Source organism: Truncatella angustata (assembly GCF_020726525.1).
Source record: "Truncatella angustata strain MPI-SDFR-AT-0073 chromosome Unknown BKA67scaffold_2, whole genome shotgun sequence".
Taxonomy (NCBI): domain Eukaryota; kingdom Fungi; phylum Ascomycota; class Sordariomycetes; order Amphisphaeriales; family Sporocadaceae; genus Truncatella; species Truncatella angustata.
The window spans coordinates 2,327,604-2,346,186 of NW_025763382.1; the positions used below are offsets into that span (position 1 = coordinate 2,327,604).

The 18,583-nt window shown below is 49.6% G+C and overlaps 7 protein-coding genes and 1 non-coding gene across 8 annotated transcripts; 3 read left to right on the forward strand and 5 right to left on the reverse strand.

The window, feature by feature from the left end:
- Positions 1–786: 786 nt before the first annotated feature.
- BKA67DRAFT_173283 (uncharacterized protein) lies at positions 787–1,735 on the reverse strand. The gene is made up of 2 exons (XM_046095234.1): positions 1,255–1,735; positions 787–1,191 (listed from the first exon to the last, which is right to left on the reverse strand). The coding sequence occupies exons 1-2, from the start codon at positions 1,576–1,578 to the stop codon at positions 979–981; spliced, it is 537 nt and encodes a 178-aa protein (XP_045961125.1). The 5' UTR covers positions 1,579–1,735; the 3' UTR covers positions 787–978.
- A 631-nt stretch (positions 1,736–2,366) lies between these two features.
- On the reverse strand, positions 2,367–2,447 carry BKA67DRAFT_t63. Its single transcript has one exon. It is a non-coding gene; the product is annotated as a tRNA-Glu (tRNA).
- A 289-nt stretch (positions 2,448–2,736) lies between these two features.
- Positions 2,737–6,108, reverse strand: BKA67DRAFT_655197 (putative bifunctional P-450:NADPH-P450 reductase; the record flags this gene model as incomplete). Its single annotated transcript, XM_046106713.1, has 4 exons — positions 2,737–3,412; positions 3,467–3,663; positions 3,723–4,274; positions 4,324–6,108. The coding sequence occupies 4 exons, from the start codon at positions 6,106–6,108 to the stop codon at positions 2,737–2,739; spliced, it is 3,210 nt and encodes a 1,069-aa protein (XP_045961126.1).
- Positions 6,109–8,238: 2,130 nt separating this feature from the next.
- BKA67DRAFT_553518 (uncharacterized protein) lies at positions 8,239–8,708 on the forward strand. Its single transcript, XM_046101915.1, has one exon. It carries the CDS (start codon positions 8,349–8,351, stop codon positions 8,568–8,570), a length of 222 nt encoding a protein of 73 aa, XP_045961127.1. The 5' UTR covers positions 8,239–8,348; the 3' UTR covers positions 8,571–8,708.
- A 532-nt stretch (positions 8,709–9,240) lies between these two features.
- BKA67DRAFT_173469 (uncharacterized protein) lies at positions 9,241–10,528 on the reverse strand. The gene is made up of 4 exons (XM_046095236.1): positions 10,120–10,528; positions 9,895–10,067; positions 9,723–9,838; positions 9,241–9,451 (listed from the first exon to the last, which is right to left on the reverse strand). Exons 1-4 carry the CDS (start codon positions 10,435–10,437, stop codon positions 9,384–9,386), a joined length of 675 nt encoding a protein of 224 aa, XP_045961128.1. The 5' UTR covers positions 10,438–10,528; the 3' UTR covers positions 9,241–9,383.
- A 349-nt stretch (positions 10,529–10,877) lies between these two features.
- Positions 10,878–12,997, forward strand: BKA67DRAFT_655198 (major facilitator superfamily domain-containing protein; the record flags this gene model as incomplete). Its single annotated transcript, XM_046106714.1, has 7 exons — positions 10,878–10,970; positions 11,029–11,254; positions 11,314–11,633; positions 11,811–12,401; positions 12,547–12,590; positions 12,650–12,783; positions 12,870–12,997. The coding sequence occupies 7 exons, from the start codon at positions 10,878–10,880 to the stop codon at positions 12,995–12,997; spliced, it is 1,536 nt and encodes a 511-aa protein (XP_045961129.1).
- Positions 12,998–14,504: 1,507 nt separating this feature from the next.
- BKA67DRAFT_655199 (uncharacterized protein) lies at positions 14,505–15,707 on the forward strand (the record flags this gene model as incomplete). The annotated part of the gene is made up of 1 exon (XM_046106715.1): positions 14,505–15,707. One exon carries the CDS (start codon positions 14,505–14,507, stop codon positions 15,705–15,707), a length of 1,203 nt encoding a protein of 400 aa, XP_045961130.1.
- Positions 15,708–15,974: 267 nt separating this feature from the next.
- Positions 15,975–18,337, reverse strand: BKA67DRAFT_512987 (Metallo-dependent phosphatase-like protein; the record flags this gene model as incomplete). The annotated part of the gene is made up of 4 exons (XM_046097525.1): positions 15,975–16,970; positions 17,028–17,098; positions 17,299–18,174; positions 18,229–18,337. 4 exons carry the CDS (start codon positions 18,335–18,337, stop codon positions 15,975–15,977), a joined length of 2,052 nt encoding a protein of 683 aa, XP_045961131.1.
- Between the last annotated feature and the right edge of the window lie 246 nt (positions 18,338–18,583).

Genomic DNA, 18,583 nt, shown 5'->3' on the forward strand with positions numbered 1-18,583 from the left:
CCACATTGGTGTCACTTATACAATCCCATCTTTGCAGCTCATGCCACTGTTGTACCCGGGCATTTTTTGAGGTCGTGTCTTTTGTGGCAAGGGAGAAATTCGAATGGAGATTCAATGGTCATGTTTCCATCAATCCAATAAGATTAATACAGCAGGTCAATAGCAAAGTCACTATTTGAAGCACCTATTGGCATGGATACCTAGTTGTCCAAGGAGGTAGACAGTTGGGATGGAGAAGATCTCACAATGGCGATGCAGCCGTCGCCAATGGGCTTGTGGTGATGCTTCCGCTTTGACAGACAACACAGCAACAAATACTGCTCTGTATCGACTCTGACAGACTAAAGATTGAGGATTCAACGACACGAACGGCTTTTCTGCAATGGCAGCAGGATGTAGGATGGCAATTGCGGCACGAAACCGGTGGCCGAAGCGACACGACCTGACTCGGTCGTGGTTGTTGTTGCATGCGGCCCGCTAGAGTTGACGCCCTAGAACTGCGTCCAGTTACTAACTTAACCTAGTTATCCTGTAGAGGGCCAAAGTGCTAATGTGGCACCGTGGTTCAGAGCGTGACAGGTCCGCTACCAGCTGCTAAGCTTTCTCGCATTCTGGTGCCTACTACAGTAGTGCACCTGGTTCAAGCCCCACCCCCCTCAATACCCATAACAAAGAAACATTTCTATGGAAGCAGGGCACTAAAGTTATCGACTCTCCAGCAAACTTTATCTTCATAAGAGCATCAATCTAAACTTGGCCAGCTTAGTCTAAACTACAAATCACTGTCCATAATCGAAATTATGACCCATGCCTCCCCTCACAATCGCAAATCACGTCCTACGTTCACTTGCCAGCTTGTTTGAGCCATTGCCAAGACTATGATAAAATGATTGTATTGTTTGCCTAGCCCATAGCCCAGCCACATTTTCCCACTCCACAGGTCAAGAACTAATTATGCTGCGGTACCGCCAGCGCTACCTAAGGGGTGCGTCCGAGAAGACGGTTGGCAACGTCACTGACATAGGCAGCAGTAGCACCACGTCCGTCGCTAAGATCGTTGGGGTTGACGGACCCGGAGTTGTATTCACGGAGAGCCTTGTAGATGGTATCGGCATTGTCGGCATTACCGAAGTCCTTCAAGTTGAGCTTGAAGTGGTTGGTGCCAGCGCGGACCATGGAGGTGATTTGTTCCTAGAAACATGTTAGCGCCTGGTTCTCCGGGATCCATCTTCTGAGTTGAAGAGAAAGGCATACCTGAGACAAACCATGCTGCCCGGGGAAGCCCGGGGAGCCATCACACTGCATCAGGCCAGCAGTGAAGTGGCCATCGGCGTTGGTGGTGGTGCGAACACCAACGTTGCCGGTGCTCTCCTGCATGATAATGGCGAAGATGACGCGCTCCTCGACGCCGATCTTGGCGCATTCTTTGACGGCGTTCCAAATACGGCCAATATCTTCGCCAGTGTCACCAGTGAGCGACATCTCATGCTTGTTGGCGTTGAAGATCTCCTCGAAGGACTTCCACTGCGATTGCGGCGGGAATTTCGAGGAAGGACCGGAGTACCAGGTGAAGCCCATTTTGATAGATTGATTCTGTGAAAGAGTTTAAATAAGTTGAGTTACTGAGTAGTGAGATGGTTGGATTGTTGTGGTGCTGTGAGTCCTTGTTGGCAGAAGATGAGAGGGACCTGTTCTTATATACTCGGATCAGGAGTGTCTGTAGCAGTCAAAGTCAGAGCGTACTGAATGTCCCTTCGCCATCATCAACTGAGATCCGGTGTATGTTCGTAAGGACTCAAGTCATCAAGGAGACAATGCCGCCGTCACGCGCCGTTACAGTGCTACGGCTCGCAACGGGATGAGGCTAAATAATGTTATCCCGTCTCACAAGTGAGTCAGCTACACGATCCTCTCCTGATCGCATGTTCACGCCAACCGCTCAATTGGGGTCGTTACGCCTTTCTGTTACCGCTTTTGGCTTTGATGCACTCCACGATTCCTGTAGAAGGATGGTGCTTCAAAAAGGGCTGCTGACTTCACGTCATCGTAAGGCCGCGCTCTCACATAAGCTTGACTGCGACTCTTCGCAGTGTTCCCCCAATTTTCTACTGTTCTTGAAGGCAACTCCCTATGGTGGGTTGGCCAACGTAAGCGCCCTCAACAGTGAGTAATCGCCTAAGCCTCGCTCGAGCCTCACCGAGCACCCTGGCTTCCTTTGCCCCTTGCACACCGCAAGTGGAGGGTGTACCAAAAAAGGGGTAATAGCAACATCGTCGGCCACAGTTGTTGGCTGTTCGTTTATACGCAGTGAGGTTTCGGCATAAGCTTGGGAGGATGGAGGAAGAGCTGAAAGTGCAAAAACATAACTCCGACACGGGGAATCGAACCCCGGGCATGACGGATCAAAGAATGAGAGCGTCATATGTTAGCCACTACACCATATCGGAATGCTTGATGATGGTCGCCTTGAAAACGGCATCATGAATGTGGACTCAGTCTCAAAATTTGCATTAGGCTCTGAGCGTTGTGTCATTAGATCCACTTTGACACGAGTCGGAACCCTTCAGCCCAAAATGATGCCAAAAATGTTACATAGTTTAGTGACAAACGTAATACTCAGGAAACATTTATTCAGAAAGGATGTGAAAGAGTGTAGTATTGAGATCTCTACTAAAAGTCCATACATCATGCCAATCTATAGGTCCAGACCAACCAAAACGCCAATATAAGCGACACTTAATCAAAAACATCAGTAGCATAACGCACGTTTCTCAGCTCATTCCACCATTCCGTGATTTCTGCGTCACTGAGCTCCTTACCATGTAGTTTGGCTCCAGCACTCCTCATCCTGAATGCAACGTCTTGCACAGCCGAGCCAACACGCTTCGACCCGCACACAAACAACTTCGCATTGTTTTCCCACAGCTCTGCAATCTTCTTGCGGTCGGTCCATAGGGCGTCCTGGACGTACTTATGGCCATCACTCTTCTCGGGCGTTCGTGAGAATGCCCGCCTGATGTTCACGGCACCAATCTTCTCCCACGCTGCAAACTCGTCCGAGTAGAGATCATCACGACCTGGCTCCCGACAACCATAGTAGAGGAACAAAGGTGCAATCTTGCGACCAGCTTCGATCAGGGATGCACGCTCCTGTACGAACCCACGGAAGGGCGCCAGACCAGTACCGGCGGCAACGCATATGACTGGCGTTTGCTCTGGGTTCTGGGGCAAGTGGAAAGAGGCATGCGAGGGTCGGACCGAGACGTGGAGCTTGTCACCGGGTTGGAGACTGTTGAGGTAAGATGTCGCAACACCGAGATACTTGCCCTGGCCCGATTTGGAGGGTTCCTCCAAAAGCGAGAAAGTGAGGGTGACATTCGTTGGCTTCCACATCGGTGATGATGAAATTGAGCTAGATGCCGGTCAGTTTCAACAATTCATCGAGAACAAACCAGGAAGAACATACTATTGGCGGACACGCATAGGGGGGAGCATGGCCAGGAATGATCCAAGCGGCAATTTGACAGACGGGAACTTCTCCAGCAAGTCCAAAACGGACACACGCTTGGCGGAAACCTCGTCGTCATATGCCTCACTTGCGAGCTTCTTTAAGGCGTTTTTATCATTCTCTTCTTCGGTAGCCTCGGAAATAGCAAGCACATTCTGCATCTAATTTAGCCAAAGAAGTTGAAATAGCCTTAATGAGTTGGTGGTGCACTTACTCTTTTCGTTGCGGGTTGGGCCAACTCAACGTAAGCACCAAAGATGTCGCTAGCAGGCAACGAGGAATTGGTCGGCAAAGGAACTTGGCTACCGGCTTCGATGATGAGGTGGGAGTCCCAAGGAAGTTCGAACTTTCTTAGCACACGTGACACTGTCGCCCTCGGGTTGATGGGCAGGATTGCCAGGTAGTCTCCAGCTCTGTATGATGTGTCCGTTGGAAGCTTGATCTCGATGTGTTTCTTGATAGGCTCTCCTTCTGCAGTCAAAACCTTTGCAGCAATAACTTCGGCTTGTTGTACGTCGGCACGAAGAGCTGATGTGCGAGGAGTGGTCACTGTTACCTTCAACGAAGGGCCTTGCTTAATCGACTCCTGGTCACTCGTTATACCATAGGCTTCGGCCAATGCCGGCCAGAGGGTCTCGTCCTCCCAACTCTCGAAAGCAACGAACATTTCACCATCGCCTGCATCAGCGACACCCATCTTGGCTAAACGGCGAGCACCATTCTCCTCAAACTTATTGTCGACTAGCTTAGGAATACGGTGGAAGGTCTGATAGTGTTAGTTTTCTCAGCTAAGGATTGTTCAATGCCTGACTCACCGAAGCCCAATCATGGTGACCACAGCCGAACACAGCATAAGAAACATCCTTCAATGCTGACTTGTCCTCGATGCTTTCGAGATAAGAAACGAGATGGCGTGCATTGTCCGGCGCGTCACCCTCGTATGACGCTGTAACAATAATAACGGGCTGGTCCCTGGGCAAGTTGCCGTTTGCTGCGGTGTCCATGCAATCAACAGTTGTTGCCTGGAATCCATGCTGGGGAGCATCTGCAGCGATACGGTGGGCCATAGCTTCACATGTACCACTGTTTGAGCCATAGAGGATAGTCATAGGCTTTCCCTCGCCAGTGGGTTTGGCGTTGATCGGAGCGTGCTGTTCAGCCTGAGACGATTTCTTCTCCTCAGAAGCACGGCCGGCCAACCTCTTCTCAAGCGTGGTAGGCGTCAAACCGTCACGCAGCATAGCTCTCATATGAAAGCCCTTGGGCTTGATCGTCAACGTTTGCTTGTAGGCAAGATGATAATTCGGGTCATCCAGGACGAAGTTAAAATTCTGCAGGAGCATAGCCATCACAAGTAGCGCCTCTTGCCAGGCAAAGGGACGTCCTATGCATCCTCTTACACCGTTACCGAAAGGCTTCCAAGCATTCTTGGGCAGCTTCTCGAACTCCGAGTCCAGCATACGCTCAGGTTTGAACTGATCGGCGTCATCACCATAGACTGCAGGGTCAAGGTGCGACTTCTTGATCAGCAAGACCACTGGATCCTCCTTGCGAACTGGATACTTCCCTGCTAAAACTGTATCTTCCACTGCGTGCACGCCAAACATCGCAATCGGTGATTGCAGACGCAAGGTCTCACGTAGAATTGCACTGATGTATGGGAGCTTTGACATATGCTCAACTTTGATTGGTCCTTTACCAACGACCTCGTCAACCTCCTGTTGCGCCTTCCTGTATTCCGCGGGGTTCTTGAGAAGCTCGTAAAAAGCAAATGAGAGAAGGCCAGACGTCGTTTCATGACCAGCAATAAGGAACGTAATCAGATTGTCAATGATGGACTGATCCGTCATGTGATTGCCGCTACGGGAGTCGACGCCCTTCAGCATAGCCGCAAGGAGATCCTTGCGGTCACTGTCGCCTGATTTCCTCTCATCCAGGACCTCTTGGGCAGTTGTACGAAGTGTCTGAATATCCTCCCAAAATTTTGCCTCCTGGTTTCGATAGAACCATGTTGGTAATGGTGGTCGTTGCGTACGGGCTCCGGATTCCGTCAAGAAGTCACCCATGGCATCAATGAAAGGGTGCAGCTCCTTGGTATAGAAGCTGTTGAAACGAAAGCCCATTGCGCAGAGCGCGAGGGTGTCTAAGGTCAACCTGGTAAAATCGTCCGTGACCATGACTGGTGAGGATGATCCGTAACGAGCCCATTTCATTGCTAGTTGCGTCGCAATATCGTGCATCTCGTCAAACATGCCTCGGATGCTCATAGGTCCAAAAGCCGGCATCAGGACCCGGTGGGCAATACCCCAGTTCGGCTCCTCGAGCTCTGCGGTGAAGAGGCCATCGTGCACACCATTCCTGATCTCCTTCAAGGCGCCAGCAGGAACCTTCTTGAACCGCTTCTCGTTACACACTTCGTCGATAAGGGCGTGCGTCGATACCACCACCACATTTCTTCCAGGGAACTGCAGGCGATAGATTTCACCGTACTTTTCGGCCAGGCCCATAAAAGAGCCCAGTGGGAAAGTCTGGTCTATTGTACCAATATGTCCAATAAGAGGCAGGGCCGGAGGCTCTGGGATCGGGACGGTTTCTGTCATAGTGGAGACGGTAGGTATGTGTTTGAAATAACCTAGAGGAGAGGAAAGAGAGACGGAGGAAATATTGAATGATATTTATATTGTCGATCTTATCGTCAGAATGCATCGCCATCGTCGAAAGTGTGGGTCGCCGAGCTTGAATCGGTCGAGCCGGGCTCCGGCATTAAGCCCCTGTGGTACAGCCCAGGACATTCTCAGACGGTATATGTTTGGGCCACTCATGTTATCTCATCATCGTACATGCAAGGCTGGTCCCAAGTAGAAGCTTAATTGCAAGCCACCAAGCTCCAACGGCACGGGACAACTCTCTGCGCTGAAGGGGGGACGGACCGGTAGATGATGTGCTCCACCGATGCTCTCAAGGGTTCGTTTTGGGCCCAAGTCGACGGCCTCGGGATGCTCGAACGAAATGCGGGTCTAGATCACCTGAAGCCGAGGCCTGGTGTGCTGGTGAAGGCTTTTAGTGGTTGTGTGTCCCCATAAGAGCCTATTAAGAGTCGCGTTAAATTAGATTCATTCACTCTTGACTATGCAAAGCGAGAACCTTGCCTCGTTGTCAACCCGAAATCCGAATTGTCTGAAGTTAGGTTCTTTTCGTACAGGAATGGTCGATCAGTGCGTCTTGGCGCTGCTACCAATCACGAGCATCTAATTATCGATTGCCAGTGGGTAGTCTAGCTTGCACAAAAGCCTCCCAAAGTCTTACCGTCCACGACGTATGTGATTGACGTACAGTGTTGAAGTGCTGCAAAGATACTGAAAGATCATTCCCCATACAATTCAGCATTTCCGCGAGTTCAGCGAGTCCTGGCTACGAACACGACATGCTGTACGAGGCTTGTCAACTTGTGTACTGGGTAAGTGCCGTTGGGAAAGGAGTCTCGGATGGATTGCCAAGTGGATTCGCCGGTGGTTTGTTTCTCGAAACTCCGACGGGGTTTTTCGGCGGCCACTTCAATGGCGTTGGCGGATACACCGCCCGATGGAACGATTGCACACCATTGTACGGAGCGCGCATGTGTACACTCCAAGATGCAAAATGAGCGATTGCGACTGCATAGCACACGCGTCGCTGCAGCAAATCTCCGAATCTTGCTAACGGCCAAATATGCTCAAGACCAATCCTACGAAATAGTCGAAGTGCCCACGAAGATTTAACTGTCCTTTGACATCAACGTCGCCACAACTTTATTACTACTGCGTGGTGAATTTCGAAGCTCTAGGGATTCATCCACTGCATTAGCCAATGTCGACGCAAGTTGTCGCCAAGAAACACATGGCATAAAACATTCGCTCTTTTGTTACTATCGCTACGGTATCAATACTAGGTCTATATACGACACTACTACAGCGGTCTCTTCTTTCAATACTAGTCGGTCTGCCTTCCCTACCATCGTCTACAAATAAGGGAGTAATGTGTAGAATGGTAAATCAGTAGCCGCCCACTCCGCCATCAACTGGCATGATGGGGCCAGTAATGCATTATACTTCTTTGCTACAGAGAAACGGTATTGCTACATCATTCGGATCTGCAGGTGAACTTTTCATTCTCAAGTTTTCCAGAATACTACATAGCGCAGCGAACATCTTAACCCCCATCCTTCTTGTCTGAGAAGTTTATGGTTGATGCGGTACTAAACTATTAAATCCTCATCTTTGAGTAGTATACTCATACATACAGGTGTCTCGCTTCATCATGCATACTTCGGCCCCTGGCCATGGGCGTGAAACCTATTCCAGGTGCGATGCAATTGACACGAACTCGAATATAGCTCGTGTCATCTATATAAACCACTCGTCTACTTATAGGCTACAGTATGGAACTGTTGTTTCTCATCACTAATATATATATATATATATATACCCCCATAGCGTCAGCTTCTAGATACAATCTAGGCAAAGCGAGCATAATTCAGAACCACTTACCAAGCTCATGTTCACTATCGCCCCTCGACAATTATTTCGCATTTCGGGGATAACTTGGCACGGCATTAATACCATGCTTGTTCTGGTGATCCTAAAATTTCGTTTCCAATCATCAACGTCCAAGTCAACAGCATTGCCCATGGCACCACCAGCGCCAAGTTGGCGGTTAAGCAGGCAAGATGCACACATAAGATTGAGGCTTGTACCGATGTTTACAAGAATGAACTGTTCTGAATATCTAGGCTGTTTGAGCTACAGCAGCTCTGCAGCTTTGTTCGATTATGAGATTATGACGTCCGCTTGGATGACCTCAGATGTCCCACATTCGTCGACTACTTGCTTGTTTTCTGTGCCTATTCTCTTATCAAATTAATAATGACCACACATGCCCCTTACACAGCCAACAAAACTGCTGTGGCACGACCTTTGCCGATTTCATCTTCAGTGGCATGTGTTGGAAAGATCATAGCGCCTGCAACAGAGCCGCTGTGGTCACCATTCATTCGCGAGCCTGCTCCCGTCACAGTAGCGACTAAACCGGCAAAATCAAAGGCTTTTAGAAGTGACGAGTCCATACAGTATTGCAAAAGGTCACATAGTTTGTTCTGGCGTAAAAAATTTTTACTTACCTGCTTTCTTCACCGACAGCAACCAGGGCCTTATTTGAACTTCCTATCAACTCAACGAACTAATCTCTCGGAACTACTACGTCCATAATCAGCAACGGCTAGTTGCCACGGAGCGTGGCCGCATAGACCCACATTACCCAAGTCCGATGGTCTATGTTTCTCCAACAGCTGTTGAATTTCTGCACACATACTCCAACAAAGGCAAGGCTCCGGAAAGTCCCCGGCCGTTGAGTAGCAGTTGGCACTGTGCAGAAGATCTCTGCAACTATTCGAAACGTAGCTAGAGACACTCGGTGGTCATCCGGGACATGCTTCGTGCTAGTCTGCATGGGAATTGGCGTTTTGGGCCAAAATTTTCCCAGGTACCATCTTCGTGTTGGTGACATATCCGGTTGATAACTGACATAAATTCTTTCATAGATAGTATAGCCCATGGCAACTCACCGCTACGGCCTATGCATAGGGGATCAATCAGGTACAATAATTCTTCGACAAGGATGTATTATGAGCCCTACAACCTGGCTCAGGTATTTCGATCCCAGAACACGCTGATAAAATATGGAAATGACGTGGCGTCTTGGCCGAAAAGCGCTCATGGATATCCCTTACCTACTCACAAAGAAAGATGATTCTTACTGCTATACCTAAAAAGCCAAAACGTTGTGTTATAGTCAAAGGAGTACCAAACTAGCCTTGAGTCATCAACCGCGCCAGTGTCCCTCATCCTTGCGTAAGCCAGAACTCGAACCATTCGATGATCCCGGATAAACTTTGTTCTTTCACCCAACCTACTGCATATTAGTTTGTGATATGGTTGGCTGGAATAACACAGGCTCACGCTGGTATGGATCCTCCATGTTACCTCGCAAAGCAAACCCATGCTCGACACCAGAAAACAACTGAAGATGGTACACCTTGTGTGTGGAATTCAATATATCGAGTACACGGTTTCTCGCCTCCGTGGAGAAAGTGTGGTCAACCTCAGAACAAGATAGAAAAAGGGGTTCTGGCGTTCTTTCGTTAAATGATAACTGAAGATAAGCATAAGTAACCACTCACTTGACAAGCTTATGAGGTGGTGCTCTTTTAGGAATGCCGGGTGGGCGAAGGCGCCAACAGAGCAGACACCACTTCCTGATAATTGGTCACAAACATAAGGGGCTCCGAAACAGTACCTAGTAGACTTTAATGAGGGCATGGCCTCTCAACTTTTCCGTCGAGATATACTCACCCTACGCAAGCATACTTGGTCTCCAATTTTCCGTACTGCTCACGGACAGCCTCAACCCAAGCGGGAACTGCTACGTCAGCAAATGATGTGTGCATTGCTTTCCAGGCTTCATAATCAAAACCTGGCTCGGTTGTTTTATCGTGCCGGTCCTTCTTGTGTTTGGTCACAGGGTCCTGACCTCGATCAGTAACTGTCATCAAGAGTACCGTATGAAACCCAACTGACGCCTCGAAAATAGTCCGGGCCAAGCACAAGGAATCCGGCCGCGGCGAATCCGTCCATCACCAGGAGGCCGTTTGTAAACATACCCCATACATCAGGAAAATACAGGATAATATGTCCATTTGATTTGTCTTCCGGGGGTTTCGATACATAAGTGTCGACATTGCCGATTCTCAGAAATTTCCCAAGAGGTTGTCCTTCGTGAAGATTACCTTTTAAGCAACAGACCCCAGGAGGTTGCGCCATGTATTCATTTGTGGCAGCCATTGGAATACGAGGAATATTTTTCGGAGGTTCAGAACGTAGGTTGCTATGCATCATTACAATGACCTCCTATATACGGTTGAGCTTTTCCTTTATATGCTTGCCGGATATGAAGGCGATGTTTCGCCTTGCGGACGTCAAGCATCGGACGTGACACCGAGCTAGCTTCTCCACGATATAAACCGGCTATCATGCGGGGGCGAGTAGACTATGCCGGACAGTGTATGTGCTCGGACTTAGCTACTGTGTAAGACACAGCCATATCCTGGATAGACATGCAATGGAATCCCGGGAATAATGCAGGTCCCCACAAGCCGAGACCCATCAGGGAACGAGATAACCTTGGTAGCGATTGCCAGCCGGGTTAGCAACTCGCTGAACTTGGTTGCTGACATTATGAACAAAGCTCTTCCGTAGTTTTCTGTCCTTAACAACGTTTTGTCTATTCAACTGATACATGCTGTAATTAGTACGCAGAAAAAAGCTCTCCTGCTTAGATGGCTGAAAAGGAGCTCGAGGGACTCGGTGGCGCTCGGCTTGAAACTGCTGCACATGGTGAAGTTTTGTCGGACTTGAATACAGCCGAAGAAGTAAAAAGAATTACGTCTAGCGAACTAGTGAGTGAGCAGCCGCTGACTTGGTAACCAGGATGCAGCTGTCGGCTATCGCGAATACATCGAGGGCCGAGACATCGAAGTGTTGGACCAAGAAGCACGCAAGGTTCGATGGAAGATTGATCTTATCGTGCTTCCAATCTTCTTGGTCACACAAGCCCTCCAGTTCATGGACAGGACCGCACTCAACTATGCCAACCTCTTTGGATACCAGGCAGCCCTTGGCTTGAAGGGCCAGCAATTCAGCTACCTTTCAGCAAGTAAGTTATACGTTTACTGGTCCCATAGCTTTTGATGTTGCTAAAAAAAAATTCACTAGTGGTATACGCTGGTTATTTCGTCGGACAGTATCCTTGTGGCTGGCTCGTTGGTCGATTTCCTGCGCAGAAGGTTATTGGTACGGCTACCTTTATTTGGGGCATCACAGTGATTCTTATGACCCAATGTCGCACCTTCTCGAGCGCCCTGGCTCTACGTTTCATTATGGGTAGCTTCGAGGCTGCTGTGACACCCGGTCTAACAATTATGACGGGTTTCTGGTGGACGAGGCGTGAGATTCCCCTCCGCCAATGTATATGGTACTCAGCTTTAGGCTGGGGTGGGATTATTGGGTCCTATATCTCAATGGGCGTCTCGACTGTACGTATAAACCACCTTATCTTTTTCAGTTTCCGCTCATCATCCGAAAGAAGACCATTCAGTCTTCTGTCTTGCCGTGCAAACCTTTCGAGCAGAAGAATAATCGTCATAACGAACCCATAATATATTCCCATCCGTTATGGAAAACTGCCTAACAATAATGTTTTTGTAACGCAGCTTCCAGAAGACACAACCCCGGAACGGTGGCAGCTGATCTTCTATATTCTGGGTGGTGCCACCATGCTCTGGGCTTTCGTGATTTACTTCATCCTGCCAGATGCCCCATCGAATGCCAGGTTCTTCAACCACCGCGAGCGTCTGGTCGCGGTCAAGCGAGTTGCAGGCAACGAGACCGGTATCAAAAACAAGACTTTCAAAAAGGACCAGTTCGTGGTAGCGATCACGGACCCCAAGACCATCATCCTGTTTGTTTCGGTGGCGGCAGCTGCTGTTCCCAACGGGGTGGTCAGCGCATTTTCGACTGTCATTATCCGCGATATGGGCTTCTCGACTACCATGACGACAGAACTAAAGTCCGTTGGCGATGCAGTCCAGATTGTTGCGTTATTTATCGGTGGTGTCATCATTCTCAATGTGCCGAACAGTCGGCTTCTGACGTCGACAGCGGCCAATGTTCTTTGCACAGTAGCTGCGGCATGTATGGCTTATCTACCAAGATCAAATACCTGGGGAAGACTCGTGAGCTTCTGGCTTATTAACGCTCAGTCGGTTGGGTTCACAGTGTCATTGACCACGATCTCATCAAATGTAAGCTGTAAAACCAAACATCTCGTGCGCTCAGAGTTCCCCTGGTGTTGTAAGGATGCAGCCACCAATCTTCTCTTTCCGCAGTGTTATAAAACTATACCTATCATCGAGGGACTCTGAAGATTAACAAGTGTTGGGTGACTAGATGGCAGGCTACACACATAGAGCGTTTGCTAGTGCTGCAATCTTGTAAGTGGAAGCTATCCTCGCTTAGCTTCGTCTTGTGATGCCGCTGATAGTCTCTTTAGCACCGGTTATTGCTGGGGGAATTTTGCAGGCCCGTTTGTTGTGAAAGAGTCCGAGGCCCCTTATTACAGGGGCGCCACCATTGGACTGCTCGTTGGTTATGCCATAAAACTTGGCTGCCACGTGGCATTGCTAAGTAAGTCTTTTGCGATATTGGTATTTTGCAATATTGTCTCCCAACACGTTATGCCGTAGGCTCATGACTACGCTGATGCCCTTTAGTTTACATGTTTGTAAGCAATCGTAGAAGGGACCGAGTGTATGGACCTGCTAATAAGGAGCTCTCCGACGAGGCCGGTATGCGAGATAAGACCGAGTTCGAGAACAAGGATTTCCGTTATGTGTTGTAGTTCAAGTGCGCGCAAGACCCGTGGAATTTGCACGACACTGCTAAATAGATGCGGTTCTTGAGTGTAGTGCTTGGTGAACGAACGACGTGTCGTTTGACTAATCGACCGAGTCTGCGGCCTTTGGCGCACGCCAAGAGCCAGACATGGTGCATGGTGCACCAAGCGCAAAAAGGTGTTGATCTAGAGGCAAGGTACCACCGAGTCAACAATCGTCACGTTCACCACTTCATTCGTGCGTAGTAGTGTCCGAAATATATACTACACATGTTCCCCCATATAGTCACTCTACTGGGCGCGGCGACGGTCGTCAAGAGTCTCTGTCATCTGTACCTGGGATTATCACGATGCTAACAAGGATGGCTTCCTCTGGTTTGAGTTGAGACTTCTGGGGTTGTCAAATGTGGCCTAAAACTAGACCCGCGATTACAGAAAAAGATGTACTGTAGTAGTAATGGGGCCACATACCACACAGGTACTCGGGCAGCACATCAATGCATGAGCTGTTCTTATAGGGCTCAAGCAGTCTAGGCAGTGGGGTTGTTGAAATGCCATGCTCAAATATTCGGTTGACACGCCGCAGACATGGTGATGGGAAAACTTCAGTGTGTTGTTAACGATCATCGGTGCTGACCGAAGCAACAGGAGCCTACTTAGGGCTAGGCTAGGGTGGGATATTACATATTGTATGTAGTATCGCAGGGTTGAGAGCTCAAGGAAAGTGAGTTGACTTTGTCCTTTGTACTGACCTTAGGGTGTGCCCCGCGCCGGGCTTGGTTCGTCATCCAATGAGAGAATTACTTGCAAGTCAGCACCCTTGTCTGCCGTTCGGCGAACTCTCAGCTTACAGTCTAGCTTGCCCCAGTGGTGATCAGCGCTCAAGAATCTAGACGCTAGATTCGCTAGGTGAAGGGTGCCGCCCCCCGCCCCCCCGCTACGACTTTTATTAACGACGACCGACCCAGACCGGTGGGATTGCGACAGATGGGAAGGATTTTCTTTGCTCTTATCGGGGCGGCGTCGAAGGTGCGGCTGATGTTCCCCTAGTGTTCCCGTAAGAGAAGTTCTTTCAAGACTATTATATATAGATATATTTTGTCCTCCCAGTCATCAATTCCCAGGAGTTTGCCGATGTGGTTTGCTACATTTCCAGAACCATCTCTTCTCCCAATACAGCAGCACATCATTTGATGTGCTTACATTGGAAGTGATTTACGGCAAGCGACTTCAAAGTCTTTGCGCTTGCTTTCTAAAACGATAGAAAGACTTAACCAAACATTCTCAGAGCCAGTCTCTACAACTTTTTCGTGCATTCGTACGAGTTAGAGCCACGCTATAATCTCTACGCTTAAAGCGACTACAGGCAGTTTCGTGAGGAACAGTGTCGCGCAGAGCTCCCGCTTTGTTGCGCATAGCTAGCAACACGCTCGGCCTCAGACTTGGCCGGAATCCAACCCAGACGCGAAAAACGTCAGGCTATAGTCGGCTTGAGCAGGAAGAGGTAGCCGAAATGGCAGGTTCCAGCAACAACAACAAGACGGAAGGCACCGGCCCGACCGTAGAGGTCAATGGCCGTCATCCACACGCCGAGACGCCTGCTGAAGAGGCTGCCATCACTACAGCCATTCACCAGATTGAGGCCAAGAAGGTTCATTGGTATTCCTATCTGTCGACTTGGGATTTTTGGCTGGTTCTCATTATCGGTCAAGTCCTCGCTCTTTGCATTACTGGCACCAACACGTTTACCACTCTGCTGGTCATGGAGAACTGGTCCATCCCGGCTCTGCAGACGATTTTCAACTACCTCCTCTTGTCGCTCATCTACGTGCCCTTGACGCTGTATAAGCTTGGGCCGAAAAAACTGGGCAGTATCATCTTCCGCGACGGCTGGAAGTACTTCATCCTGAGCTTTTTGGACGTGCTCGGCAACTACTTCACCGTCTTGGCGTATCGATACACCAATCTGCTTTCGGCTCAGCTGCTCAACTTTTGGTCCATTGTCTGCGTGGTAATCATCTCCTTTGTCCTGCTCAAGGTCCGCTACAAGCCATTCCAGATTGCAGGGATCCTGATTGCTTGCGGAGGCATGGGTCTTTTGCTGGGCAGCGACCACATCCAGGGAACCAACGGCGGTCCCGGTGTGGACCTGCTCAAGGGCGATCTCTTCGGGCTCCTCGGCGCAACCCTGTACGGTATCTCCAACGTCTTCGAGGAGTGGTTCGTCAGCAAGCGTCCCATGTACGAGGTGCTGTCGTTCCTAGGAGTCTTTGGTGTCATCATCAACGGAGTTATTGCCGCCATCTTCGATCGCGAAAGCTTTACGGGTTCAACCTGGGACGGCAACGTTGCTGGTTATATTGTCGGGTACACGTTAGTTCTGACGATATTCTACTCGCTGGCCCCGCTCATCCTTCGTATGGGCTCCGCCGCCTTCTTCGATATCTCGTTGCTCACCGGAAACTTCTGGGGCACTGCCATTGGCATCCAGGTCTTCGGCTACACTATTTACTACCTGTATCCGATTGCGTTCGTGCTTATCGTCATTGGTCTGGTCACTTACTTCCTGGCCGGTAGCATGCTTGGTGACTCCAAGAAGCCGTGGTTGGGAGAGAATCAGGAAGACGGTGTCGCGGGGTTCGGAACAGCTAAGCTCAAGGCTCTCAATCTGGCAAGGAAGCAGGGTTTTGCTGCTTCGGAAAGTGATAGAGTGTAATTGGCTAAATCGTTTCCTTTTACACTTTGAAACCTAGTCCAGGACGTTTTATGAAGGTTTCTATAGCCACACTTGAAGGATCGGGGTATGATCCATGGTTGTTCGTTTTAATACTTGTTTTGGATTCAGTGATACCAGCTCCTTTCATGATTAGCTAATTATCAACTACAACTCGATTTCTCTACTTGGCCGCTTTGTCACGCCGGGTGTATCCTCTTTTTTACTATATATAGTTTTACATGTATATGTTCTAACAGAACTTGAGCACTAGAAGTTGACTCCAGTATACGCACTTTGTACACTTCCAAAACCCTGGGGACACTGCCGACCCAATGCCACCGATCCGCTGCGAATATAACACACCTTGGCATTTGCACAAGCCTCGCTCGTGCAATTGGGGCTCCGGATACTGCTCTTGCCCTGAAACCCATTAAACACACTGACGAGTGTCCGGTTCGTCTCCATGGCCTCGGTGACCTTGTGCCAGAAAGTAGCGTTCAGTGGCGCATCCTCGGGCCACTCGGCTCCCGGTCCATACGCAGCACGAGTACTATACTCGAGCTGGAACGTCGGGCCGGTCGCGTCCGTGTCGATGGTAGAAAACGAGGACACGTCCGAGTAGAACGTATAAGCGTCATAGATCTCCCAGCTACCGGTGTCTACTTCATACATCCTGTACCCAGAATTCAGATTCGTCAAGGGCGTAAGGCTGGGCCCGACCCAGGCATTTGCGATAGCCGTCTCAGCCGAGGCGTTCGTGGCATTATTGCTATAGTAAATGAACGTCTGATCCTCGTGTGTATGGCCGAAGAACACGTTAGCGATCACGTGGGGCGAGTACCGCTCAATGATCTGGTAAAACATCTCGGATCCGTTTGGAAGCGGGTTCGAGCCGTCCCAGCCTGAGAGGATGTGTCCGACAATCCAAACACGTTGCCCCGCGTCCTCGGCCTTCTGCAGCTCAGAGATCAGGAACGAGAACATGCCGCTAAAGTTCGGGTTTGAAGCGTGGAGGAGCGCGAAGTGGTTGTTGCGGTAGTACAAGTCAGTGTTGAGCGTGATGATGCGCAGACCGAGGGGATGCACTACGGAATAGCCGCCGTAGTGCGTCGCGGCGTCTGCTGCGGTGGCATTGTCAATCCAGCCAAAGTATGACCATAGTGAGGAGACGTGATCGTAGTTCCAGGAAAGCTGATTACCTAGAGGTCCATTGTCGTCGATTCCGTGCGGCACGTCTAGGTTATCTGGGTTTGTGTCGTGATTCTATGACGAATCATTAGCTCCATGGAGTTCTTGACACAAACTATTTGAAGAGCATACTCCTAGCGCGGCGTAAACAGGACCGCCAATGTATGACTTGAGCATGTGCCAAACCGACAGCTCAATGTTCTCTACCGAAAGGAATTCCCAATTAGTCAGCGTTCTTAGGCCAGACGGGAAACCTGCTCAGGGCTCGGTCCTGTTCGGGATCACTGATCTCACTTCTTGAGAGGTCTGAGACAAACGCCTCTCGACTAATGTTTCCTCGAAAGGAAATGGAAAAGTCAGAATGCTGGGGGCGGGGGTTGTTTCAAATCTTTTTCCAACGTACCTACATAGTCCCGCGAACGTTGCCATTGGGGATCATGTGCAACCAGGTCGCCAGTATAGAGAGCGAACGCGGCCGGATTATTTTGCGATGTGCCAGTCAACGGACCTATTGATTGCAATGCAGCCAATGCAAGGTAGTACGGCGAGTCGCATTTGAAATAGCCATAGATCGGTGCAGGCATCTGGATCGCAGAAACACTCCCATTTGCCAAAGGTGCAGCATGGCGACAGCACATGCTGGAGGTACAATTTCCCTCTGACCCGGGTTCGTACCGAGGATCAAGGTGCAAATCCGACAGATGAAGCACTTTTACTCTCGTTCCGCTGGCTTTGGGTCTGCATGTATTGGCTGGCTTGGGCTTTGGGAATACAACATTAAAGGTGGTTGTTACGTTGGGGGACGAGCAAAACGAGCCTAGATAGGCACATATGTATTGACCGTCTAAGCCGGTGACCTCAGCTTCGGAGAGGATCTGTGTCCAAGTTGCCCCAAAGCTTCCAGCCTCATATGTCGACTGACATGTCGAGTTGGAAGCAAATCCAGTCGTCTTACATAGTGAGATCATGGCATCTGGGAGGTAGCTTGGCGCCAATCTGGCAGCCATCTGGGCAACAGACAGAGCGGCCACACATCTTGAGCAGTTTGAAGTTAGCCCTGAATGATTCGCCTTCACGATCGTTAGAATCTCTTCCGAAGCTGCTGCGATCACCGCCTCGGAGCTAGCCTCCGATAAATTAGCTAGAGCCTGAGGGTAGTAGACTGGATCAATGTCATGGCTTGGGATTGCTATGGGATCGGTGACGTTCAACGGAAATGTCTTGTTGAGTATAGGGTCATATAACGCAGGTTGTGGCTCTGATGTTGGTCCCGGCTTGACTAATGCATATTATTAACTTTCTGCAGTGGTCCTACTCTACCTTTTACACTTACTATAATAGCTTGTGAATACCGAAGTAGGAAATGCCGCGGGCACAGTATACGAGGCTGCACCGGGGATTGAACTAGTCAGATCGCCAAGCACGATCTGGCTAGCCGCCATGATGAGACCCAATGAGGATCGCATCGTACATGTAATGTTCCCAGCGTGTTATCCTGACGGCACAATATAATTGTCAAGCCCGGCGAACAAACCGTGAACTGTAAGTGATGTAGGAATAGAGGTCGAGTGTTTTATAGCCATGGACCGCTGCCCCAAAGCACCGTTACCTCGCTCATTTCTTTTTACACCGATAGCCTAATGCAACGAGGTTGGGAGTTTAAGCGACCATCGCTCTCGGACAGGATG